Source organism: Nycticebus coucang, chromosome 8, assembly GCF_027406575.1.
Source record: "Nycticebus coucang isolate mNycCou1 chromosome 8, mNycCou1.pri, whole genome shotgun sequence".
NCBI lineage: Eukaryota > Metazoa > Chordata > Mammalia > Primates > Lorisidae > Nycticebus > Nycticebus coucang.
Genome location: NC_069787.1, coordinates 6,511,938 through 6,537,204, shown reverse-complemented (window position 1 = coordinate 6,537,204; position 25,267 = coordinate 6,511,938). Strand labels below are relative to the sequence as shown.

At 55.8% G+C, this 25,267-nt stretch overlaps 1 protein-coding gene across 3 annotated transcripts in view; it reads right to left on the bottom strand.

The window, feature by feature from the left end:
- Positions 1–2,801: 2,801 nt before the first annotated feature.
- PLXND1 (plexin D1) overlaps positions 2,802–25,267 on the bottom strand; it is a 54,020-nt gene continuing 31,554 nt past the window's right edge. For 2 of the 3 annotated variants that reach the window (XM_053599162.1, XM_053599161.1), the window contains 27 exons: positions 22,645–22,734; positions 22,345–22,438; positions 20,615–20,769; positions 19,777–19,928; positions 19,119–19,218; positions 18,888–19,027; positions 18,095–18,262; positions 17,916–18,006; positions 17,415–17,678; positions 17,174–17,323; positions 16,231–16,345; positions 14,356–14,463; positions 14,152–14,264; positions 13,245–13,349; positions 12,592–12,722; positions 12,064–12,262; positions 10,075–10,221; positions 9,793–9,949; positions 8,839–8,942; positions 8,699–8,762; positions 7,931–7,965; positions 7,625–7,729; positions 6,936–7,099; positions 5,736–5,883; positions 4,523–4,663; positions 4,155–4,229; positions 2,802–3,991 (listed from right to left, as the gene is read on the bottom strand). In XM_053599162.1, the coding sequence (XP_053455137.1) occupies positions 3,875–3,991; positions 4,155–4,229; positions 4,523–4,663; positions 5,736–5,883; positions 6,936–7,099; positions 7,625–7,729; positions 7,931–7,965; positions 8,699–8,762; positions 8,839–8,942; positions 9,793–9,949; positions 10,075–10,221; positions 12,064–12,262; positions 12,592–12,722; positions 13,245–13,349; positions 14,152–14,264; positions 14,356–14,463; positions 16,231–16,345; positions 17,174–17,323; positions 17,415–17,678; positions 17,916–18,006; positions 18,095–18,262; positions 18,888–19,027; positions 19,119–19,218; positions 19,777–19,928; positions 20,615–20,769; positions 22,345–22,438; positions 22,645–22,734 (3,432 nt within the window). In that variant the 3' untranslated portion in view covers positions 2,802–3,874. Of the gene's footprint in view, positions 3,992–4,154; positions 4,230–4,522; positions 4,664–5,735; positions 5,884–6,935; positions 7,100–7,624; positions 7,730–7,930; positions 7,966–8,698; positions 8,763–8,838; positions 8,943–9,792; positions 9,950–10,074; positions 10,222–12,063; positions 12,263–12,591; positions 12,723–13,244; positions 13,350–14,151; positions 14,265–14,355; positions 14,464–16,230; positions 16,346–17,173; positions 17,324–17,414; positions 17,679–17,915; positions 18,007–18,094; positions 18,263–18,887; positions 19,028–19,118; positions 19,219–19,776; positions 19,929–20,614; positions 20,770–22,344; positions 22,439–22,644; positions 22,735–25,267 lie in introns of those variants that run through there. The other variant, XR_008381580.1, reaches the window with a different exon arrangement.

Below are 25,267 nucleotides of genomic sequence, written 5' to 3'. Positions count from 1 at the left end.
GGCAGGCTCAAGGAGCTGCAAGAAGGCCCAGGTGACCAGACCCCACTGAGAACAGTCATGGGAGATGAGGTCTGCTGTGTTCTACACACATCCCTGACACCCCTCCCAGGGAGAGCTGGAGTCTGTGTCCCTGATACTTGAATATGGGTCGTGTGACTACTTGACCAAAAGAATACAGTGGCAATGACACTCTGACAGATTCCGCACCCCTACCTTAAGAGACTGGCAGCTTCTACTTGTGTTTTGGCTTCAGTTTTTTGGTACTCCTCAAACTCAGCCACCACTCTGTGGGAAGCCCCAGCAGCTCGTGGAGTGGCACCAAGGCACCCAATTTCAGCCCTGATTGAGCTCTCTGACCAGCCAGCACCAATGTGCCACCGTGCGAGGATCCTTCCCTGCCAAGTCCCACCCAAATTGCAGATTCATGAGCAAAATAAATGGTTCTGTTGTTTTAAGCCAGGGGGTATCAGGGTGGTTTGTCCTGCAGAACAGGGCTGCAGGGTAGACAAGGGCTAGATTGTGAAGGGCCTTGTCAGCCAGTAGGAAGCATGTTGGGTTTTATCCAGATTGTTGCAGAGGCAGGGGGATGTGGGCAAGGTCAGTGAGGAGGCTCCTGCTGCAGTCTGGGGAAGGAGGGAGAGGGATGGCCAGCCTGGATGCTGCTCACGGAGAGAGGGGCTGGCTAGTGGGTCCTGGGTAGAAGTTGAAGGTTGTCTGGGTGGGATTAGCGGATGGGTTGGATACAGAAGGATCAAAGCTGAGTGCAGCTTGGGTCTAGACATTACTATTCCTGAAATGAAGACTTACCCTGGGATGGAGGGAGGTGACAGCTGAGCTAGGCAGGGTGGATGATTTAAACAGAGAATAGAGCAAAGTTGGATGGGACTTGAGAAGGGGACGGATGGGCAGGAAGGGAAACTGAGGCTGCCAGCATGGGGCATCAGTCTGCTCCCTTTGTGCCCCGAAGGCCCACAGGAGACTTTGTCTAGCTGTACTGGCGGTTTCCCTGGGGTATCTGTAATGTGGCTGCCAGCAGGGCCCCAAGGGGCACTAGGAGCAGACGGCAGGTGGGGGCTGAGCTGGCACTTCCCATGGAGGGTCTGCTCCTACATGGCTTGGACGGGGCTGCGGGGGTCACCTCTGGGGACGTGGGAGTGGAGCCGTGTCTGGCATCCATGAGACTGTGGGCAAGTCACCTCCCTTATTTGCAATTGTTTCTTTCCTTTTGCAAGGAGTTTAGTTTGAGGATGCTCTACCGGGTTCCCCACTCTCCTGGGACCCTCAGAGGTCAGGGACCCTCTCCCCCTGCCTGTGAGCTTCAGGGCCCCAGACAAGATAGCAGATGGCTCATGGAGTTGGCCACTTTCTGTGCTGAGAAATGACCTCGGAAACCAGAGATTTCCTCCACTTGTTATTTCTAAATTTCAAGAAGGAATTGCATGTTAATCAGACATTAAGTAAGACAGGCTGCGGAATATTTAATGACATAGAAAGATGTTACTGACATATTGTTGGGAAGAAAATTCAGGTTGCAAAATGGTGTGTACACCCTGATCCTGAGTTTACTCCTCACCCCCCCTCACCCCCCCACACACACTCAGCGTAGGCTGGTGCTCTGGAGAATACTGACCGTGGGGGTTAGGGCAGCTTATGTTTTTTTCATGCTTTTGTGCTTCCTAAGTGTATTCATTCTAGAATCACACCCTCTCCCTTCCCCCACCCCAACACTATCAAATGTGCCCATAACTTAAATTAGAGAATCTGCTGCTTAATAAAAAGAAGTCAAATGCTCAGAATAGAAAATTTGAAAGATATAAAGAAATCTCTCCACCCAGAAGCCACTACAGGAAAAAGCTATTTTTAAAGCAAAAGGTTGTTTACTTTTCTCTTCTCATTAATTCTAGAACTGGCATTTGTGGGATTTTGTTTCAGTTTTGTCAGTCTTTTGTCCTAGTTCTTGCTCTCAACAGATAGACATCTACCTATTTTTCCTTCATAATGGGAAAAAATTAAGTGGAATTGCTGTTAATCTGGGGCCTGGGTTCCCTCGTGATCTTTTCCTGGGAGTGGGGGATGAATTTCACCCTAGCTGAGGGCCAGAGGCAGCAGCTGGCCTGGAAGCGGGTGTGTGTGTGCTGACCCCAAGTCCATCACACTCGCACGCTGTGGCAAGGAACAGCATGCCCTTTTGGGAACGGAGTCCAGGGTTAAGCTAAGTTGGGAGAAACCACCTCTGTTCTCTTGTCTAGAAGATGGGATTAATGTATTTTCCAAACTCAATGAGAAACTCAGGGCAAGTGTTTTGAGCTCCCTTTCCAGAGTGTTCACTTTTGAGCTCTCCACACAGTTTGGGGCCACCGTGGCCTGTGACCTGGAGTAAAGATGGGACAGAAGAATCCGGGGCTCCTGCATCCTGGTCCTCACTTTGCCCCTTCCTGGTCACGTGACCTGGGAAATTCCTCGACCTTGCTGAGACGCAATATTGTCCCATTATACAGGTATACAAACTATTCCTCGGTGGTTTGTTATAAACCTGGTCCCCAAGGGAGCACACCGCAGCAGTGCCACTTTCCCAGGGGTCCCATGGGTGTCCTCAGAGTCCAAGGAACGGCGGCTCTGGGCCTGGCCTGTGGCGCACATGCAGCCTTTGCTGGGTCTGACTGCCTTGTCAAACACCGCGACAGGTGTTGGCGCAAACCTCAGAACGGCTGAGGCAGGGTTGGAAGCCACACACACACACTTTCTATTACAAATGGGTGAAGAAGCTGCTCCATTCTCTGCTTGGCGGTCTCAGGACAAAGGCTGGAGCCCACAGTAGGTTTTCCCATCAGGCTTTTATTATAAAGAAGATTCCAGAGAATCCTGGTCACCCCCCTCTAGCCAGTCCCAGCTCTGGCTGTTTCTGCTGCGCAGGGACTGAACGGCTAGAGCAGCCACAGAAGGTTGTTGCTTCTGACAGAACTGGTGATGGCTCAGGGCGCTAAGGGGGGGTCTCTGCCAGGTCTGCCTGTCTCTGGAACAGTCGTTTCCAGTGTTGCATTGGGAGCCTCTCAGGATCCCTCCCCAGGTCCTCTGCACAAGCGGCAGCTATTCACAGTTGGCGCATAAGTTTTTTTTAATATATAAAAGCTTTTTTAAAAACAACAAAAAAGTGGTGCTATCTTTAGAAACACCTCCAGCAAGACTGAGTAGCCCAGCTACAGCCTCGGTGCCCGGGAAGCCCCTCTCCTTACAGGGGGGCTGGAAGCTCCCAGCACCTGTCCCCTCTTCTCAGCCCCTGCCCACTTGGGGAGAAGCCCACAGAGCCCACCTGTGGCCAGTGGGCACTGCCCACTCTACCAGTAGCTGCTCCCTCAACAAAAACAGAACACTGAATCTGCCTGTGGTCAAGGTCCTCCCCCGTGAGGGGAAACAGATAACTTTGGTGGTTAAAGCAGAAACTAACCGAGGGCTGGTTCAAGGAGGCACCCTGCACCAATTTGGATGAGGTAGTGTTCCTGGGCTGCAGCCTCCCCAGGTGCTCTCCTCTGCCCGGATTTGTGCTGGGCCACCCGCATGGGCAGGGCTTTCTCAGCAGAGTGAGTGGTGGGCACAGTCCAGGCTGAGCTTTACCAGGCACTGGCTGTGGCATTCAAGGTCCCCATCCCAGAGGCGATCTGGGGGCAGGTGGGAGCGGGCAGAGGTGCCCACGGGGCCAGGGTCAGGGCTCCTCTGCTTGGCTCAGAGCGGCTCCTCCTTTATCCCCTTGCCCCAGTCATTTCTGCTCGGTAGTTCCCAGCCAGACGCAAGGACGCCAGGCATAAGATGAGGCCCAGGCCTGGTGGGCACCCTGTTTCCCCCGCAGCAGTGCTGACAGGCTCTTGCCCGGTACGTCTCAGGCCTCGCTGTAGCACTCATAGATGTTGTCTTCCATCAGAGCCACCACCTGCTCAAACTTGTGCTGCAGCTGCGTCCTCCGGGCCGTGGGATTGGCCTCCAAGGCAGCCATGATCTGAGGGGAGTCACGGGGTCAGCTGGGCCACAGCTGGGGGGGAAGGGGGTTCCTCTTTGGCCCTTGGGGGAGAACACATCCCCATATGTCTACCACTAATGAAGTTCAAACGTCCCAGGATGAATGTAGTTGAGTAGAAAGCCCACCTGCCCTGGGGTATTACCTGAGGGCGATACCTCTTGGCGTATTTATAAATCTCTGCCATGGCCACGTTGGTGTTGAACTCATTCTGGTATTTCTATGAGAAACAAGAAGGCAGGAAGTTGGGGTGGTTAACCCAACAGTCAAAGCAGGACCCAACCCCCAACCCCCACCAATTTTCCAGTTAAATAAACAGGCCCCACAAGTCCTGGGGGAGAAGATGGCTTTCCGAACCCTAAATTCGCTCCTCTTCCCCCTGGGAAATAGCCCTGTGCTCTGGGAAAAACAAGCCAAGGGGAGTTGCAGGTACACAAGAGGAAGCCGTGGCCACCCCAGAAGGCTGTCTGCCCTGTGGGGACAGGGAGGCCCAGGGCACCAACACCAGCACACCCGTGACTCCTCGGCCAGATGGGCGTTCATCTCCTGCTCGCTGAGCGGGGCCATGTCCTGGATCTGCTTGTAGTAGCGCTGCACGATCTTCCGGTACTCGGGAATCTCCTTGGCATACAGGAGCTTATTGGTTGGGGAATCCTGGGCAGAGAAAAGTGAGGGAGTTAGAGGGCTGGTGGAGGATGGGCAGAGTTGCTCTTTTTCTGGACAAGTCCTCATCCCTCCTGCCACATAAATGGCCTCATTGTGCCCTGCGTCACTGAACGTCGCCCACGCTGCCAGCCTTGGCCTCAGTCCCCTCCCTCTGCCGCCCTTTTTCATGGAACCCCTGCCCTACATTCCCCGGGACTGTCAGGGCAATGACCTGGAGTGGGGCCTCCTCTTTTAGGGGGAAAAGTGCGTGGGCCCCGTGCCAGCTCTCGGCTGCACGCAGCCCATTGGGCATAACAAAGATGTGTCCTTGTTGGGGTTATAGGACTCCATGGCTAAGATCTCTGGATGCCTGAGCAGTGGCTCAGTGGAATATTTCCCTCTGCGGGCTTCTAAGGCCTGAAAGCGGAGTGCCAAGTACACTCCTGGCTCTTTGTCAGGAGCGTCTGCCTTCTGAGATACAGTGTGAGAAATGATGGCTGCTTCCCTCTCGTGCTGTCTCTGAAATGCAGGGGCTAAGTGAAGGACAGTGCTGCCCCCAGTGCTGTAGTGCCAGCTCTGACCACGCACTCCCTGCACTGCCCATAGCAGCCAGGGCGCTTCTCCTCCCTGCCTCTGCGCAGGCCACTCCTTTGTCTACAGGCTGTCCCTCCCATCTCTACCCTCTGAGGCCAGCTGGACCTTCTGCCCTCAGATGCTTTGTGTGTCTCCCTCCTGTGCAGACCTTACAGGTCCTGGTCACCTGTTTCCCCTACCCCTCTACTGAATGCCCTGTTCAAATGGCTTTTGACCTGGAACCCGGCCTGGTGCTCAATGAAGTGCCAACCAAGCAGGCTGTCCACACTCATGGGCTTCCCCACACCTGGCTCTCTGGACCAGATGCTGGAGCTGGCACTAGGACACCTGAGGCAAGTGCAGTCAAGTCTACAGTGATGCAGTTTCCACTTTCTGGGTTGTCTTCCCCTGTCTAAATGATCTGTCTGACCCATTCATCCCCCAGACCTGAGCCCCTTCGCTTCTCCTCTCAGAAAGACCTCTCTGAGGGCCTCCGAGGGTGGCCAACCTTGCCCAGCTGCAGGTCAGAGATGGAGCAGGCGTCAATGAAGGCCTGTGCGATGACCGAGAGGCAGGCGTCGATGTGGTCTGTCTTGTCAATGTCGAAGACAAACTGGGGGTTCTTCAGGATGTTTACCCAGAACCGGAGAGGAAGGCTGTGGGTGGGGGTGGCGGAGGTAGTCTGAGCCCACCCACCCCAGCCAGGGCAGGCAAAGAAGTGGTCGAGGGAGGCAGGCCAGGTGGCCCCAGAGGAGGAGCTGGCTCTCGCCCTTGAGGGCTGGCAGAGCCTGGGCACACCACGTGACCTCTGGGAACCTGAGTGTGCTCATCCACGGCTCACCCTCACTGTGACCCCTGCCCCCTGCAGAGCCTCCTCAGCTCCCACAAGGGAGCATGGAGCCAGGTCCTGGTTCTCATTAGAAGTCCACCCTGCTGTGCTAAGCAGCCCATGGCTCCCCTGACCCTCCTCCTCCCTGGCAGGCAGAGGCAGCCCAGCATTAGCGCTGGGGCCACCCGAGGAGCAGCTGGGGGGATGGCGCCTGCAGCCTTGTCCTTGTCCTTGAGAGGCCAGAGAGTGTTGGTAACACCCCCACCCTGCCCCAGGGCCACCCAGTGACTTGGCAGCCTGGGTGTATGGATCCCCAGAGCTTTGAAAAGTTCCTGCAACTGCACAGCAACTTCTGGACTGGTGGCATTTTTTCTGAGGGTCAAAATGAGTTTTCAACAATTTTCTGGTGCAAGAGTCTGACCACAAAAAGCTAAGATGTGCCTCAAAAGAGGGCTATAAAATTGGGTATGGAATTCATACTATGTGGGGTTGAGCCTGGTTCTGCCCTTCCAGGGCTGGGAGGCTTGGGCAGGTGGGGCTTCTCCGTGAGCCTCTGTGTTCTCATCTGTACAATGGAGCTGATGGCGCCCACCCAAGAGGGAGAGTGACAGTCCAGGCAACACTCACTGGGTGCTCTTCTGGTTAATTCTTATAATTAAAGGAGATTACTTTATTGCTCTAGTTTTATAGCTAGGGGAAACTGAAGCACAGAGAGGTTAAATCACTAGCCTAAGATCACATAGCTGGGAAATGGCAGAGGAGAGACCCACCCCAGCAGGTGGGGTGAGCTGGAGGCTAGGCTCCAGATCGCCACACCACAGCTGTCCAGTGATACAGTGAACTTGCAAAGCCCTCCCCGCCTGGCTGCCTGCCCATCACCTGTTGGTCTTCCAGATGTGCAGGGTGTCGGGGTCTGAGATTCCCCTCTTGTCAGCCTGTTCCTCCAGGAAGTCGAAGAAGTACTTGACAGCCAGTGGGGGCTTGTCTTCCCGGATGCTCAGAATGGCCTTGAACAGGTCATCCAGAAATTTCTGCAGCGTGCCCTGTGGGGGAGCGGGGTGGCCACCGTCAGCCCAGAGCCTTGTGCAGAGGGTGAATGGGTATTCCTGGTGGCTCGGAGGGGCCTTCATGCTCAGGCTGGCGAATGGGGGAGACATGATGCGCTAGGCTGGTTACCTAACCTCTCTGGGCCTGTTTTTGTATCTGTGAAACGGGTTCGTGAAACCCACCTCACAGAGCTGAGAATTGGTGGAAGCAGAATGTAAGCTATAGGGTGACTCTGTCACGGAGCTGTGTGACCTTGGGAACATCACTGACCCCTCTGGGCCTCTGCTATCCTCTCATTCTCAACCCCTGACATGGCTAATGTAGAAGCCGACAGACTTTTGTCCTGGCTGTGAGCAATGCCTGGCCCTAAGTCCTTCGCCTCTTGCCCCGAGAGCTCATCTAGCCCCATCGGGGGAAGACAAAGAGCTCACACCCCATCTCTTTGCCAGGCCTGTGAACAGCTGACCCACTGGCCTCCCACTGTACTTACTGTACAGAAGAGAGACTGAGGCTAGGCCCACCTTGGTGGACAGCAGACGTGTCAGGTAGATTTCTGGGAGAACCTTCTTGCGGTGGCTTTGCCGGTGGGACTTCTTGGGCTCAGCCAGCTCATCCGTGGGCAGCACCTGGGAAGCCGGGCAGTGGTCAGTGCCTGCACCAGGAACCCTTCTTGGCTGTCTGGGGGAGGTTGTCCTGCACCCATGAGTACTCATCCCCTCACCCCCACCCCCAGCCCTTCCCAGGGCCTGGGAGCACTTTTCCCGGAGACCCAGTATGGCAGAAAGCCAAGGCCACACCCAGTGAGGGGCCTGAGGCCAGGCACTCACCAAATGGAAATACTTCTCTGTGTCCAAGTCCTTCACTGCAAGAGAAAACACACACATAATAAATAAACAAGGGAGAAGAGGGGAGAGAGAAAGGGACAGAAAGAAAGGAAGATCCAGAGATATGTGGAGAGAATGAGACAGAGACGCAGAGACATACAGGGAAACTGAGTCAGGGAGAGACAGAGAGACGGACACTTGCACAGTGACGGACAGACACAGAGAGAGGGAGAGACAGGGAGAGAGACAGAGGAACAGTCACAGAGGGAGGAGGGAGAGGCCCCAAGTGGGCAGGGCTGGCTGCCTTCACCCCGCCTCACAGCGCCCTTCATACTGCGGCGGGATACTCAAGACTCTGCCCTCAACCTCGGGAGGGGACCCCAAGACCCAGAAGAACTGGCACCGGGCAGCTAGGTCTGGGGCATCTGAATATGTGGCTGGGGCACTTGAGTCAGGGAAGCGGCCCAAAGCCCAGAGGGCGCACCAGCCTCCCCCTCTGGCCTGGCAGCTGCCCAGACCTCTGGAAACCGTGTCCCGCCCTCTGGGGCCTCTCCAGCTGCCGCAAGAAATCAGTTTGAGGAGGTCTGGCCACAGGCCCTGCCCAAGCAGTACTGGGTCAGAGGAGGCCGGCCCAGTGTCCACACCCCACCAGGAGGACATAGCCCAGCCCAGCCCTGTCCTCTTAGAGTCTCAGTTTCCCCATTGAGGCATAGGATGAAAGCACCCACCTCCACACCCAGTCTAGACCCTCTCCCCACCAGCGCCTGCTACCTCTGCTCAGCGTGTTGTCCTTCTTGTCTATGAGGCTCATGGCCAAGGAGGCACCTTCAGGGATCTGACGGGAGGGGAGAGGCGGAGGTCAGAGGTCGGCATGGGTGGGAGTGGTGGGGCTGGGTTTGGCAGGGCCGCACCTTGTAGTGGGCCAGAGTGTTAAGCTTCTTGCGGCCATCTTCCACCACCGAGGTGTCGTCCAGGTCCCGCAGGATGTAGCTCTGTGTGCTTGAGGCGAACCACTCTGCAGGGCAAGGAGCCGGCCCGCAGGGCCACAGCAGGAGGTCAGGCGAGGGGCCTGCGCTGGCCTGGCCGCACAGGGAGAGGCTGCTTGCTTGCTCCAGGGAGATTGAGGCAAGCTGTGCCTCTCTCTGGCTTGTTGCCCCAAGTGTGAGATGGGAATGGGGGGAAAGCTGGGGGGAAGGTGTGGAGCTGCGAAGTCCCGGGGAGAGCACTGAGCAGGCCCCCTGGACAATCCTCATCCGCAGGGCTGTTAATGTCACAACCGCAGATGAAACAAGAAAAAGCACCACCCATGAAGGTGGTCACACACCTCCCACGCACCCACCGTCTTCAGGATAAAACCCAAGTGCCTGACTCTTCCCTTCTAGGCTCCAGAGGGTAGAGTAGCTCCCCTGCCTGCCAGTCCCAATGGGGACCCCAAGTTCCCAGCTCTGTATGGATAATTGCCATGCCTGACTGTTCACCATAACAGGCCAATGCTTAGAACAGGGCTGGGCACAGAACGACTACTCAGCAAAATAGTCCTATGGGCTTAGGAGCAAATGGTCTCAGCTTCTTGGCTTCACCAAAACTCCTATGCATCCTTCAAAACCCACTCTGATGTCTCCTCCTTTGGGAAACCTTTCCTGAATGCTTTTTTGCTGTTGCCTGCAGCTTGCTCATACTGTAGGACTTTCCTCCCGGAAAATACAAGCTTCCTGCTGATGGAGACCTATCTGATCATCTGTGTCACCAGGGCCACCAATGAATGCACATAAGCTGAGTGAAAGGAGTGTTTTGGACAAGGCAGGGGCCAGCCTTGGCTGAAGTGGCCCAACACCAAGACGCCTGCCGCCGCCGCCCCCACCCACCGAGGTCAACATCCTCTGCACGAGGCCACTGGGAGTAGGGCACGTTCTTGCAGAAGGCTTCCAGGATCTTCTCCTTCACCTGCGTCAGGGTGTCGGTGTCCATGGCCCGCACGCTCAGTGAGTCCATGCCGCAGCCCTGGAAGGACACGTTCAGGTTCTGCAGGAGGGAGGGTGGGACAGTCGGTGAGCTGCTGCCGTGGCTCAGCTGGAGCCCAGGGGGCTGAGTCAAGGAGGTGGCTGACTAGCCAGGTTTGCAGGCCCTCCCAGCCCCTCCTGCCTCACCCGGGGCTTGGCCTCGATGTTCTCCCGCAGCAGCCACTCCTCGTTGAGCGTGTAGCGGGCCTTGCCCGTGATGGCGTCGATGGAGCCCTTGTTGATCTGCTGCTTGATGGCACATAGGAGCAGGAAGAACGGCTCCCCCACTGTCTCCTGGGTGGGCACGGGGTTGTCAGGGGCCAAGGCTCAGCCCCTCACTGCCTCCCAGCAAATGCCTTCACTACCCCCTCCCTAATCATCCATGCTTACCTGTTGGATTCTGTGCCCATACCACACTCCGATGGTGTCTCCCCAGACTCTAAGCTTGTGTTTATTAAACATCACCACTATGGGCAAGTCCATTCGTTTTATGGTCCCAGCAACCCCTCCAGGAAAGAGGTATTGTCCTCACTGTTCAGCCGACAATACCAAGGTTCAGAGAGGGCAAGCAATTTGCCCAGGGTCACTCAGCTGGGAAGTGGTAGAGCTGGACTCGAACTCTGGGCCAGCTGACTGCCAAGCCCATGACTCTTTCTACTAAGTGGTTGAACCAGAACACAGATGTGGCCTTGACCCAGATCATGGTCCGATGACTGGGGAGAGTCTCAGGCCAACTCAGGGCTCCACATTCTGCTAATGCCCATCTCCCAATGTCAAAAGTGCACCTCGCCAGAAAGGGGCTCAACCACCACCCATACATGCAAGCTGATTCTCACGGTTGCTGTTTAGCTAATGAGCCAGGTGTCCCACTGGGGTGGGTATCCAAGTAAAAATGGCAAGTTGATTTAAAAAAAAAATTGAGTACATAATAGTATTAGGCAGATGTGGTAAAGGTTATGAAAGTGGAGTGCCAGCCCTGTTCCTGATCCAATTCTCCAGGTCTGGGAGCCACTGGGAGAGTGGGAGCCACTGATGCCCTATTTTCTAGAGGAAACAAGCCTTGGGGGAAGGCCTGGTTGAGGCCAGGGCAACTAGGTCCATAGCCCATGAGAGGTTACGGTGCCCCTGAGGCCCAACCTCTATTCTGCCCCCTTTCTCCAGGAGGCAAGGGCCCCATTCGACAGAAGGAAACCAAGGCCCAGAGAGGAAAATGACTTGCCCAGATCACACAGCTACTTGCCCAGATCACACAGCTGGGTTGTGCCAGAGACTGGACTCAAACCCGGGATATCTGAGGCCCCGATTCTGGGCTCCATCCAGACCTTTGCCTTTCTCCTGCAATTCCCAGATGACCCTTCGGCCTCTGCCACCAGAGGACAGCTGGGTAATGGTACAAGACCAGGGCCAAGCACTCCTATTGTGTGAAGAGGGCTTGTAGGGGTCCTTCTGGCAGAACAGAAGGTCCTGACGACCTGGCCCCACTGCCCTTTCCAGTCTTCTCTCTCATCAGAAAGGTTTGCTGGACTTCCTTGTCCCTTTCATTAGCTCCCCTCTTCCCAGCCTTTGCCTGAGGCCTGGAGCACCCTGCCCATTCAACTCTGTACCTGCCTCATTCCCGCTAAGCCCTCAGGTCACCTGCTCCAGGAAGCTACCTGAGCCCTGTGGAGCCACCTGACCCAGGTCGGAGGCCTCACTGGGTTGAGATTTGCTGTGTAGCCTTTATCACTCTGTGTTTTAATTTGTTTCTACATCCTTCCCGTATGCCTGGGAGAACTCAAGGACCAGGCTGGGGTCTGATTTAATCCCCTGAACCCAGAACACTGACCCAAGGCGACACCAGGGAGGATTAAATGACTGAGAAAACAACGTCCCAACACAACATCAATTGTGCCCCAAGCATGCTCTGAGCCCTTACAGCGAGCAGGCCCAGCCTCCTCTGGGCCTCAGTTTCCCCTTCTGTGTAATGGGCCCTATGGCCCTGCCCCTGCCCCAGATCCCTCCTTCCACATCTGCAGCAGATGTGATAAGCCCTCCTGGCAGTCGGCCTGAAGATCTGACATCAGATCTACCAGGGGACAGCTGGGGAGGTGGTGGCCACTGCTGTTACTAGGATCCATCTCCCGCCCGGCGCCTTACCCGCAGACAGCTGTACATGCAGATGGACATCCAGTTGGTCAGCATCTTCTCCACCACGGACTCTGTGCGCCGCAGCATGAGCTTGGGGTTCTTGGCAGCAGAGGCGTCGATGAGGTCCACCAGCAGCTCCTTCATGATGCTGGTGTAGTACTCCAGCTTGCCGTGGAGCGCGATTGTCAGCAGGGACGCCAGGCTGCACCTGCAGGTGGCACGGTGGGCATGGGCACCTGTGGTCCCGGGGCCTCAGGGCTGCCTTGTCCCTTGACCCAGGGACCCCAGGTGTGCCTGCATGGGTGGCTCCTACAGACCCGGTGAGTGGGGTTGGGGAAGGAACCACCGTCGCTAGCATCCACAGTGACCACCGTACCGCATGAGCCCATATCTAGGGTGTCCAGGCCCAGGAAGGGAAGGAAAGAGATAAGGGGATAGCTCAGGAGCCCCAGAGCCCCAGGACCCAGGGCCTGATGCTATGCAGCCTTGGACAGGCTGCTCTTCCCCCACCCCACTCCAAGTCCCTTGCAGCCTGACCTGTCGCGTACCGCGAAGTCCTTCTGCTGCTCCAGTGCGTGGACGAAGATGATGAGGAAGTGCTTGTTGTTGAGCAGTGAGGAGAACAGGCTGATACCCTCTTCCATGGTGGGCCGGCAGCTCTCAGGAATCTGCGGAAGTAATTGGTGATGAGATGCCCAAAGGGACCCAGTGCCCCTGCCTGGCCTGGGACCCAGCGGTTATGGTACCATGAAAGGCTGCTTGTATGCCTCATGGGATGGGGAACTCCCTGCCTTCCAGTAGTGGACGCCTCCTAACTCCCTATGACTGGGAACAATGGGAGTTGAGTTGAAAAACGGGGCCTAGCAGAAGATGAGTGTTTCGAGAGATAACCCAGCATTCCAGGGTGGGAGACTCTCACCTTCCAATCTCTAAGCACCAGGTGCATGGAGTGTGTAGGCGGACCCAACCCACTGTCCTCTCGACCTGGCCTGGGAAGGTCAGTACTTACAACAGCCTGAATGGCTGCTTGAACTCCCCCTGGGATGGAGTGCTCAGTACCTTATAATTATAGATAACTCCCAGCTCTCCAAGATTGGCATTAATGGATTAGATGATCTGGAAAGGGGGACCCAGGGCGGGGTAGGGTTGTCTGAAACCGCCCACACCCTGTGTCTAAGGGGGGTACTCACCTTCCACTCTCCCAGCAGTGGGTGCGTCTCCTGCACCGGGGAGCTGCCCTGGGAGTTGAGGGTCTGAGAGGGCAGTACATAGCTCTCTTCATAGAGGGAAGAACACTGTGGAGGCAGACCCCTGGCGTCTCAGCAGGGCGGAGGCCCCTCCTGCCTGGCATGCAAGGGTTGCTCACAAACAAAAGGGCACCAGCCTTGGCTGGCCCAGTGGGATTCTGCTGGGGGAAACTGACACAGAAATAACCTCGTGTAAAGAATAAGAGGTAGAGGGCCAGGATACAAAAGCAGCTCGGTGTGCCATGTGGGAAACTGAAGTAGAGAGGCTGGTAAGAGACACACCAGGTAAGGGCTGCCATGGGAGTCTGAGCTTCATCCTGAGGCTGGGAAGAGCCACTAGGGGCTTTCATGAAAAGTGACAGTCAGACATGGGCTTACTTTGGCTGCTATAGGGGAATGATGTGGCTGGGACAAGGGAGGTGCTGGCCACTGGCACAAATGCCTAGATAGGCCAGGGGATGGGGGAATGCAGGCAGTGGCCCCAGAAGGGCAAGAAGGGATGTGGGGGGCATCGAAAGGATGGGGTAAAATCTAGAGAACAGGAGGAGGGGTGTAGGGACCAAGAGAAGCCTGGCTGGGGAGGGCCCAGAGATGAGAAAGGCTGGCCAGGCAGCCTTGGCCACCCCTGTGCCCCTTTCAGCAAGGGAGAGGCAGGCCCAGCACCCCAGGAGAGTAGGGCCAGCTGCTGGCTTCACAGTTAAACATCAAATTAGCAGAGAATGAAAATGGGGGAGAAATTGGGGTACCCTTCCCTTGGCCATCCAGGGCAGGTGGCCAGGACTGCTGTGGACGGCTGTGCGGGTTTTACACCGCTCAACAGGCTCTCTAGGCTGGCAGGGTCCAGGCTGACCTTGGGGAAGAAGGTTCGGGTCACAAAGTGCTTATACTCCAGGAAGGGAATGCCCTGGCTGCGGTTCAGCTCCTTGGTCAGGTCTGTCATATCCGTCTGCAGCTCCGCAAAGCCTGGTGGGTATGCAGGCAGTGTGAGCAGATGAGAGCCCACCCCTCAGAGGGGAAAGCTGAGGCCCGGTCCTGCACAGTTCCCATCCACTACCTTTGCGGATTTCCTCCCGGATCTGAGATTCCATCTCTTCCATCTGCAGCAGGGTCTTCTGCCAGTAGCGCTCTGCCCGGCGGCTCTTGGTGCAGAAGACAAACAGCGCTGCGGGCAATGGAGAGGGGGTCAGGCCTCCAAAGCCCTTTGGAAAGCCTTTATTGTCACCTGCTGTATGCAGGGCTGGAGCCTAGAGGAAGAAGCTCTGCTCACTGCCTTGGCTCCAGCTCCTCCAGGCAGTGTGGGGTGGGGACCAGGTACCCTTGGCCCCCCAGTCCTCCTCCCAGGGTACCAAGCCCCTCCAGGGCAGAGGGCACAGAAAAATGGCCGGCAAAGCACCCCTTGATGACCAGTTCTTAGAAAAAGAAGTGCGTGTGTATAAAACAGTTGTGAAGAGTGGCTTTTTCTGAGGGAGAGAATTCTTAGTGATTTGTTTTCTTTCTGCTTTTTTTTTTTTTTTTATTGTTGGGGATTCATTGTTCTTTCTGCTTTTTAGCATTTTCTGTTCCTTCTTCAATGACCAGGTGTTACTTATGAATTAAGAAACTTTAAAAAGCATATTATGAAGCAATTTTCCATTATAATCCTTTTCTGGGGCAAGGGGGAGGGTGCATATATATATATAAAATGTATAAAAATATTTTATATATACAGTAGTTTTAGAAAAAGAGACCAAAAATATATGAAAATATACAGGGTGTTAATGATGGTATTTCCCCCCTTTTATCTTCCAGTATTCTCTAAAATATTTTCCTTGAATATATTCATTTTATTTAAATAGCTTTAATGAGATATAACACACGTATCGCATAATCCATCCATTTAAAGTGCGTAACTCAAATGGTGGCCGTAAAGTTCTTGTGCCATTTAAAGTAAACAACTATTTTAAACTATTTTAAATGACACAAAAACTTTATGGCCACCCTGTAGATTCACAGAATTGTACACAGATGCCACATCAATAACACAGAGATAACCATGTCCGCTATCTAATTTTAGAGCGTTTTACTGCCCCCAAGAATACCTGCACCCATTAGGCAGTCCCTGCCCCAGCCCCTTGCAACCACTAATCAGCTTCCGTCTCCATGGATTTGTCTCCATGGACATTTCATGAAGATGGAATCTCACAACATGTTGTGGCTTCTTTCATTAGCATCCCATTTTCAAGGTTCATTCAGGCTGTACAGGTATTAGCACTTCACTCCTTCCTTTCTACGGCTGGATAATGTTTCCGTGTATGGATGTATCGGAGTTATCCATTTAGTAGTTGTTTGGACCTCTTGGTTATTATAAATAACAATGTTATAAATAACAAGTTTTTGTGTGGACATGTTATAATTTCTCTCAAGCAGACCCCCTCCAAGTGAAATGCTGAGTCATAGCATAACTGTGTGTTTAACATTTTGAGGAACTGTTTTCCAAAGCTGTTGTGCCATTTTCCAGTCTCTCCAGCAGTGAAGGAGGGTCGCACCTTCTCTGCTACATTGAGCGTATTACTGTATAACCATTACTTTAAGAGTGGTTTTGCCCTCCAGACGTGTAGGTCAAGCTTCCCTGAACAACCCTCTCTTAAAGTGCCTTCAGTAGCTTCCTACCGACTGCAGAACACGGTTCTAAATTCCTCTGCTTGGCAATCGGGGCCTATGGCCTGGGCCCAGCACATTCTTCCGACATCTACCATCTGCTGGCCATTGGTGCTGTCGCCACGGTGCACCTGACCCCGCCTCTGGGTTCCTAACCTGTTCCTACTTCCAAGCCTTTGTCTAAGCTGTGCCTTCAGTTCACCTTGACCCCTCTTATCTGCTACTCTTCAGAGGGCCTGGGGAAAGGTGTGCAGGTCTGCCCTCCGAGGGTCCCAAGGGTAGGGGTCCTTACCCACCACGGAGAGCAGCAGCAGGATGCTACAGATGACGATGGACACGATAATGGCCGTCTCGCTGCCCCCCAGCTGCAGTGTGGCAAGGGTCTGGTTAAAGTTTCCTACCTGGATCTGCACAGAGGTGGGAGAAGGGAGTTGAAGCTTTCACGGACTTACACCGTAGCTCTTACCCTCACTTGCTGCAAGCTTTTCCCTCTCACTGGCCTTGGGAAAGTCATCTAACCTCTCTGAGCCTCAGATGCCACATCGATAACATAGAGATAACCATGTCCACCTCCTGGGGACACTGTGAGGGCTAAATGAGGTGATACTTGTCAGGCCCTTGGCCTGCCACAGAACCGAGAGTCAATATGGGGGCTGTGATGATTATTATAGGCTGGAAGCAGCAGCAGAGGAGCCAGAAAAGGGCAGTTCATGGGGCCTGGCTGCGGTTCCCAAGCATCTGTAGGGCTTCCCTGGGACCAGGGGGCAGGTGGGTGTGAGGGCTCAGAGGGCAGGGACGGGACTGAGCTGTCGGTCGAAGGGAGCTGTCCTGGAGTGGCATGCGTGTGTTGCCAGGGAGCGAGTGAGCACCTCATCATAGGAGGTGTGCAAGTAGGTACAGCGCAGAAAAGATCCCATTTTCTGGACCGACTCTGCTCCTCCTGCTTCCCTCCTCCCAGGCCTGATGACTAGCAGCTCAGGATGCAGGTGGAATACCAAATGGGACAGGGGCAACTTCTTATGGCTTTTGAAAGTCTAGCCCCATCAGGCCCACATGGGCAGATCATTGGACTTTAGCAGGTCACTAAGTTCTTGGGCCTCAGTTTCCTCATCTGTTAAGTGGGGATGAAAATCTCTGCTTTGCTCCACTTGCCTAAGCTACTGGTGTGCAAATACTCAGTGAGTTCTGGTCTGGGGGCCAGGTCCACCTCTGTCTCCAGTGCCCTGTGCACTCACTGTGATGGGCAGCTGCCCCTCGGTGGCTCCCAGGGACTCGTTGACTGAGCAGTGGATGACTCTGTCTGAGACAATCTGGATGTCACAGGCCACTTGGCCAATCTTGACGCGGTACTCATGGCTCTGGAGCCCGAGGCTGTCCTGCTCCTTCTGTGGGTGCAGAGGGAGGCACTCGGAGAAGCTCACCAAGCCAGCCGCACCCACGGCTTACTCCCACCTGCCTGGCACCCGCCGCGCTCACGTGGATGACCAGGGTGAGAGGCTCCCCGGGGTGGTGCTTGATCCACTTCTCCCTCTTGGCTGTGGAGAACTGCGGGTTGGGGAGGTAGTCCAGGCGGAACCTGCTGCCCCGCTGCGCCTCCTCAGGCTCCAGCAGCTCCTCGGCCACAGCCACCTCGTCCGCATAGGCCCGGCCATTGATGAAGAAGTCCACGGGTGCTGATGCATTGCTCAGGGCCCCGGGAGATGGGCAGGTGATGAGGGTGGAGTTGAGAACCTTGCAGAGCTGGTGTAGGAGGAGGGCCGGGGCCAAGGCCGGGACACAGATGGAAAGATAGAGAAATGAGAGAGTGAGGTTTCCGGAGACAGAGAGAGAGAGAGGGGGGCAGGGAGAGACCCATGACAGAACGACAGAGACCAGGAGACGCAGAGAGGGACAGAGGGGTGCGCAGATATTGCCGAGGAGGCCTGGCCAGTCAGGGTCCCCGCCCACCTCCCACCTGTCGGGGCCCGGCCCCCTCACCGTGGGCTCCCGGCCAATGTGGTGTACGGCCATGGACACGTTCTGCACCATGTGGAAACGCTCGCCAGCCACCGTGATGGTCCTGCCACCGCTGTGGGGGGCAGCAAAACCCATCAGCTCACCTGCTGCTCCAGGGATCCAGGCCTGGCCAGTGGGGATGGACGGGGACTGGGCCTCACCTGACAGGGCTGCGGCGGGGACTGATGGCCGTGATGACCGGGTTCTGCATGTACCAGAAGGTGAGGTTGCCGTGCACACAGCCCCGGTGCTCAAAGCGCACGCACACGGGCACGGCGGCTGGCAGGGCCCCCCCAGGCATGGTGCAGGTGATGCTGCTGTCCCTGCGCCTGTGGGGGACAGTAGGCATTGTCAGCGGGGGCCACCTCCTGCTGCCACCCACTGCCGATGCCCCACAACCCAGGGCACAGGCCCACGTGCTTGGCCCAGGTTCAAGGCCTCCTTGACTGGTCCCAACTTCATCTCTGCTCCCTTTAACAGAGCCCTGAAGCACTTTTCTCCCAATCCTGGGCCCATGGAGGTTTGCCTTTCCTATGGGTGTGTCCACCTTCCCCTTGAGGGCGATGCTGGGCTTCTCCTGGTGTCCCCAGCTATGCCTATCCATGGGGCCTGGTACACAGTAAGTACATAATAAAAACAAAGGAATTTCGTCAAGAGGCTCCAGACAACAATCCTGCCATTCACCACACTCGTGGGCCAGAGGATCCCAGAGTGTCCAGCGTCATCACTGCACTGCAGCTGTCACCTATGCAGCACCTGCGGCACGCCGGGCACAGAGCACTGTCCACAGCTCACTGGGACTGTTCTGACCAGAGGAAACTGAGACTCAGAGAAGGGAGGGGCTTGCATAAGGGGACATGGCCAGTGAAGACCTGGGTGGTACTTGGTACAAGTTCCCCGGCCTGCCAGCCCACCCACCCTGTGGGATTCTCTGGGCCTGGCCCAGGGCCTTACGTGAGCTCTATGCAGGGGTCTGTACCATTGACCAGGACCTGGAGCTCGGAGCCCACATGGAGGTCACTCCCATGGATGGTGATCCTGGTGCCGCCTGCCTGGGGGCCCATGGCAGGCTCCAGGGAGTGGATCAGGGGCAGCTGTGGGGAGGAAGGCAGAAATTAGGCCTCGGCCAGGCTGCAGGGGTATGTGTGGGGTTTGAGCCAGATGGCAGGATGTAGCCCCCCTTACCACGTAGGAGAAGCGCTCCCGAGACCTGCCCTCCTTGGAGGCGTTCACTGTCACCACATCTGATAACAGCCCTGGGGCTGGCCCCGTGGCACACACGATCCTGAGAGGAGGCAGCTGTGGTTAGCAGGAACAGGCGGTGGGTCCTGGGGACCCTCAAGGGCCACCCTAGTGCCAGGCTCAGAAGCTCACCCCCTACCCCACGTGTTTCTCATAGTTCTACAGTTGTAAGCCAAGAGGTGGGGGATGAGATGGCCTCTGACTATGAGCTGATTACTGGGCTGGCAGACTGATGGTCTCATCTACAAGCCTGAGCTAGGGCCACCTAACTCCCTCCCTGCTCACAAACATTTCCTGGGGCCCCTCCGGGACAGATGCAACAGCTGCAGACCCAGATCTTTACACAAGGCTGGTCACCCCCAAGTTTTAGCTGCAAATCACTTCCATCAGAGCAAGGCTTATGTGGAAGGAAGGGTCGCTAGGGGCGCACGGGGGTGGGAGCTTTCCAGAAGAGTGGGCGCTGGAGCCCAATCAGGAAGGATAAAGAGGACAGTCCCAGGCAGAACAGGGCAGGCCTGAGCAAAGTCCAGAGGCCCCAGTGACAGAGGCTCCTGGAGAGGAGCAGGGTGTGGGGAGAGGGTGGGGCACTGCAGCTACTCACTCCTCCGACACCGTGTATCTGTCAGCTAGCGGCTCACAGGCCACGCTGCCGATCCACACACCATGGGCCACGTCACTGAGTCGCCGGCCCAGGTTCCTGCCGCGGATGGTCAGCAGAGTCCCTCCATCCAGGGGGCCACTCAGGGGCTCAATCTGCCAGGTGACCAGAGAAGGGCGCATGGGTTCTGAGGCTGGGGGTCCAACAGGCTTCCCTTCCCATGGTCACAGGCAGCCAGGGAGGTGCAGGAAGGGCTGGGACAGCAAGTCACTTGGCCGACAGGATATGACTGTGTTACTGAGCTCATAGAGGTCTGGGGATGCCACTTGGGGGACACTGAGGGCAGCTTGCAGTGGCCATGTCTAACCACAGGACCCTGTGTCCCAGGCAGAGCTGACCAGCCATGAGGTAGGCATCTGCCCCAGGCTGAGACAACCAGAATACTTCTTGGATGTTTTTCTTAATTAAAACAGAGGCTTAGGAGTTACTGGTGGCCTCAAATATCAAGGTTTCTGGCCTTCACTAATACTCAGCCCCAGAGTCTCCTCCATCCCACATTTCCGATGCCCCTACCCCGTGATTTTTCTCCATAGCGCTCACTACCTTCTATGTGAGATAGAATTTACTCCTTTCCTTGTTCACTGGTGCCTGCCTCCCCCAGGGAAGCACCTACTCCATGAGCCAGGGCACTTGTTTGACACCACAGGTATGTACCTGTGGGGGTACCTGCCCACGTACACGTGTGCCCATGAGACCCTGAGGACGCGTGACCTGCGTGGGGCAATAAGCGTGTGCCCAGACAGAGGTGTGGGTTCAAGGGGCCTCCATGGGGTGTGCTTACCTCACGGATCTCCGGGGCAGGGCAGGTGCCAGGCAGGGGCTGGATGGGGCCCCGCAGGCGGCAGCCATCACTCCACATGCACAGATGACCCTGGTCCTCGCGGCCCAGGCACTGGGAACAGTCGGGGCTGCCCATGGCGCAGTTGTAGACCACGACTAGGAGAGACACAGGGTGACACGGGTCAGCCCCACTCTGCGGCATGGGCCCCCATTACCACTGTCTCCTCTACTTCACTGACTGTCCAACGGGCTGCACCCTGTCACTATGGTGTCCCCCACAGAGGCAGGTCCTGGTTCTAAGAGTCAGGACTCTGTGAGGTTCCTAGTACCTTTTCCAAAGCTCTGGGTCTGTGTCTAGCACAGGGCAGCCACAGCCCCTTTAATCCCCTCTACCTGCAGGAAGGTGAGAGCTAGTGATTCTGTTAGGTGCAAGCTAGTAATCAGACTGAGGCTCACAGAGGAGTGACTTGCCCAAGCTCACACAGCAGGTGAGCAGCAGAGCAGGGATTCACACCAGGCCTTGGTGGTCTGATCACCTCACAGTGGGGCTCTGGGATGTTGGGGGGCCCTGAGCAGTACAGGTTCTGAGGACTCCGGGGCCTCAAACTCTTGAGTGGCCCAAGGAGGAGGGCAGGGAAGGTCCGTCAGTGTCCCAGGTATACGGGAATGTTCTGGGGCCTCTCTGTGGCCTTTTTTTTTTTTTTTGTAGAGACAGAGTCTCACTTTACTGCCTTCAGTACAGTGCCATGATGTCACAGGACTCACAGCAACCTCTAGCTCTTGGGCTTCAGCGATTCTCCTGCCTCAGCCTCCCAAGCAGCTGGGACTACAGGCGCCCACCACAACGCCCGGCTATTTTTTGGTTGCAGTTCAGCCGGGGCTGGGTTTGAACCCGCCACCCTCGGTATATGGGGCCGGTGCCCTACCCGCTGAGCCACAGGCGCCACCCATGTGGCCTTTTTTTTAAACAGAGTCTCACTCTGTCACCCTGGGGTTGAATGTTGTGTCATCATCATAGCTCACAGCAACCTCAAACTCTTGGGCTTGAGCGATCCTCCTGCCCCAGCCTCTGAGTAGATGGGACTACAGGCATCCAACACAACACCTGGCTAGTTTTTCTATTATTTATTATTATTATTATTATTATTATTTAGTAGAGTCAAACTCCTGAGCTCAAGTAAGCTACCCACCTCAGCCTCCCAGAGGGCTAGGATTACTGGCGTGGGCCACTGTGTCTGGCTTCGGTGGTCTTAATAGTGGGAATCTGGAGGGCCCCAGGTCCACCACCAGGAATGTCTAAGATTCCCCACAGACAGATGGGCCCCCAGAGGGTTGATTCAAGACATATGGTACCAGGGACAGCACCAACCATCACTTGGGTGTGCAGACCACACTAGACACTATTCTCAAGGCTGCTGTGCATCAGCTCATCAAATCCCCACCAGGCCCTCCGTGAAGTGACTGTGCCCTTGTCCCACATGAGACACAGAAAGCTAAGGCTTAGTGAGCTGCCGAAATTGCACTGTTTCTCCACTGTGTGGAGATGACTGAGGGCCTCATGATGCCTGGTGGAATGGTAGGGCTGAGACCCAAGTTTGCTCGTGTGCTGGGGAACCCCAAGGTAAGTCCCAGGACCGTGTGGCAACCAGCAAAATGAGTCCCCCAAGGCTGAGCCCCTCCCCCTGTGCTGAGTCCGATGTGGCCATGTGCAGTGGGTGGAGGTGCCCCCACCTGTCATGGGGTCAGGGCTGTCCAAGAATCGGGCTGGCCACCCTTTTAGTTGTAGGCTGAGTGGAAACACCTGGCTCTTCTGGGTTGTGTGCAGCTGCAAAAAGATAGGAAAGAGCATGAGGGACCTGGGTGGTGTCCGGTCTCTGTGGGGGTGAGGTGGGTCATGGAGATAGATGAGGGTAAGGCTGTTGGGATGGACAACCAAAGGGCAAGGTGGATGGGGTGGGGAGGAAGGGGTACAGTGTCTGAACTCGGGCAGGCCACTCCCTGCTGCCCTCTCATTGGAGCCACACCACTCACCACCACTTGGTTGCAGCGTACAACAGATTCATTTTCCCATACAGCCTCGAAGATCTCCTCCAGCCCAAAGCTACACTCTAGGGCTGAACCCTGCAGGAAACAGGGAGGAGAAAGGGGGTGTGAAGAGAGCCAAGTCTGCACACAAGTACTGCCCAAGTACTGCCCTCCACATCTGCTAGTACTTCACAGACTGCTGCCCAAAAAGTGGGCTTGGGCCTAATGACAGGCCTTTGCCTGGGCCATGCCAACCCCTAGAATTCCCTTCCTGGCCATCATGCCCAATGCCTGAGGGAGGCAAGGGGTGAAAAAACACCTAGAACTTTGGCCTTGTGCTTTCTGTGCCACTAAAAAGCCTCTCAGCCAAGCGCGGTGGTCCATGCCTGTGATCCCAGCACTTTGGGGGGCGAAGATGGGAGGATCACTTGAGTCAGGAATTAGAGGCTGCAGTGAGCTATGATATGCCACTGTATTCCTGCCTGGGCAACAGAGCGAGACCATCTCAGAGAAAGAAAAAAAAGGCTCTCCAGTATCCCACAGGGGCCTAAACCAGAGCCTTCCCACCTCTGTGCTACAAGGCCATGGCCCAGACAAATCCGACACTCTTCAACACAGCACAGACTCTCCTGCCCCTAGCCCTTGCCCAAACACTCTCCTCCACCTGAACAGACCATCTTCCTTTTTCCACCCAGCAAAACTCAACATGACTATCAAAATCCAGCTCAAATATCCCACGCTCCAAAGCCTTCCCAGATGCTCTCCTCCAATCAAAGTACCCCTCATTTGATCAAGCATTCATTCATTCAGCAGTGACTATTTGGCTGTGTGCTGGGGACTCTGCGAAGCTCCTAAAGCCTCTCCCCACCTGTGTGTCAGGCCCCACACTCAGCCCCTTGCCCGGGCTCTGTTTATACCTCTCTCCTAAGCCAGTGGGAAAGGGCCCCTTTGACACCCACCTCCAAGGGCAGCAGAAAGCAGGTGGAAAAGCTCAGGTTCTACCTTACTCAGGCCTGGATTCAAATCCCACCTCAGCCAGTTCGTAGCTGTGTGATGGTATGCAAGTTGCTCTCTCTGAGCCTTCGTTTTCTTAACTGTACAGTTGAAACAGGCTTCCCTATCTTGCAGGGTTGCTGGGGAAACTAGAGATTGTGTATCTTAGTGAGTTGCACACTGTAGGTGCCTAATATGTGCTTGCTATTATTAGTATGCAGGAGGTGTTCAATAGATGTTTGTTGAATGAAAAAACAGGGTTCCATTCCCCAGTCTCATCTTGCTGTCTCAGGAACAGCATCAGTATGTATTTGCTTAGTGAATGAACCCCGGCTTCATGTATTAAGCTAAGTCCCCAGCCAGCTGCATGACAGTCACCGTGTTTATGTGCCCGTCAGTGGCAGATGTGACACTCTAAGGAGAAAGCAAGTCAATCTTCCGCTTACTGGGGCCCCACCCAGGAAGCTCATATAGGAAGGTGGCTGATGACTGGACCAAAAGCCCGTTTTATCCCCTGCTGCGCTGATCTGGAAGAGGGTACATCCTCTGAGTTCTTGGCTGTCTAAGGATGGCAGATCCAGCCTTTCCTAGGGTTCCAGGGTGTAGGTCAGCAAACAGGCCCTGCTGCAGAGCCCAGGCCCTACTAATGTTCCAGAAGCAGGCCTGGGGGCAGGAGGGCAGAAGGGCAGGAATCCTGCAGCCCAGTGACAGTAGACTTGCCCCAAGACACATCTGGAAGGAATCAGCTGGGACTCACAGTAGGGCTTGGGTCTCCCTGTCCCAGGCTCCTGTAGATCAGGGGGGGCAGAACTGCCCTTCCAACGTGCCCAGGCCCCTTGAAGGGTGGGGCTTGAGGGCAGAGGGCAGGCTCCTCCCTGGCCCTCCCAAGGCTCCAGCCCCTGCCACGAGGCTTCACGATATATCCCAGATGCCTGGCACGTGGCCCCCACGTGTGACAGCCCTCTGTGCCTCAGCTCCTGTGTGGGAGCGACAGATGGTGAGTCCCTGGGAGCTGGGGAGGGGTGGCTGGCTCACTTCCAGATAGCGTCAACGCGAAAGCTTCCCACCCAGCACACTCCTCCAGAAGGGGCCCAGAAAGCGGCTGTGTGCCGTCCCCCCAGCCTGATGGGGGACAGAGCTGGGTGCAGGGAAGAGCACTGGGTTGGCAGTCCAGGGTGAGTCCAGTCCAGTCCTGCACTGCGTGACCCAGGCTGTATGACCAGCATCACATACTCCCCATCCTGGGCCTCACTGTTTCCTTCTGGACAGTGGGGTATAGGGTGGGAAGGGGCTCTCTGGTCATTCTCCAGGGAAGACATAGAAGCCACCAACTGGGCAGGCAGGCTCGCCTAGGGGCAGGGCAGGGCAGGTCCCAACACACACCCTGGGGCACTGGCCAGGCCTTAGCAGCTGTGGGCCTGGCCCTTGTCACCACTCCCCTTTTCCCAGCCTTGTGCAACTGGAGTGGGTCTTTCTCACACGGAACTTGGAAACTCAGAGAAAGAACAGCAAAGCCCACATAGGTGCCAAAGCATCAGTGGTCATCCCAGAGCAGGGTCACCATCACGGACCTGGGGGACAGTTGGCCTGCATGCTCCCAGCCTCCTCCCAGCCCACCCCGGTCTGCCCGGCCTCT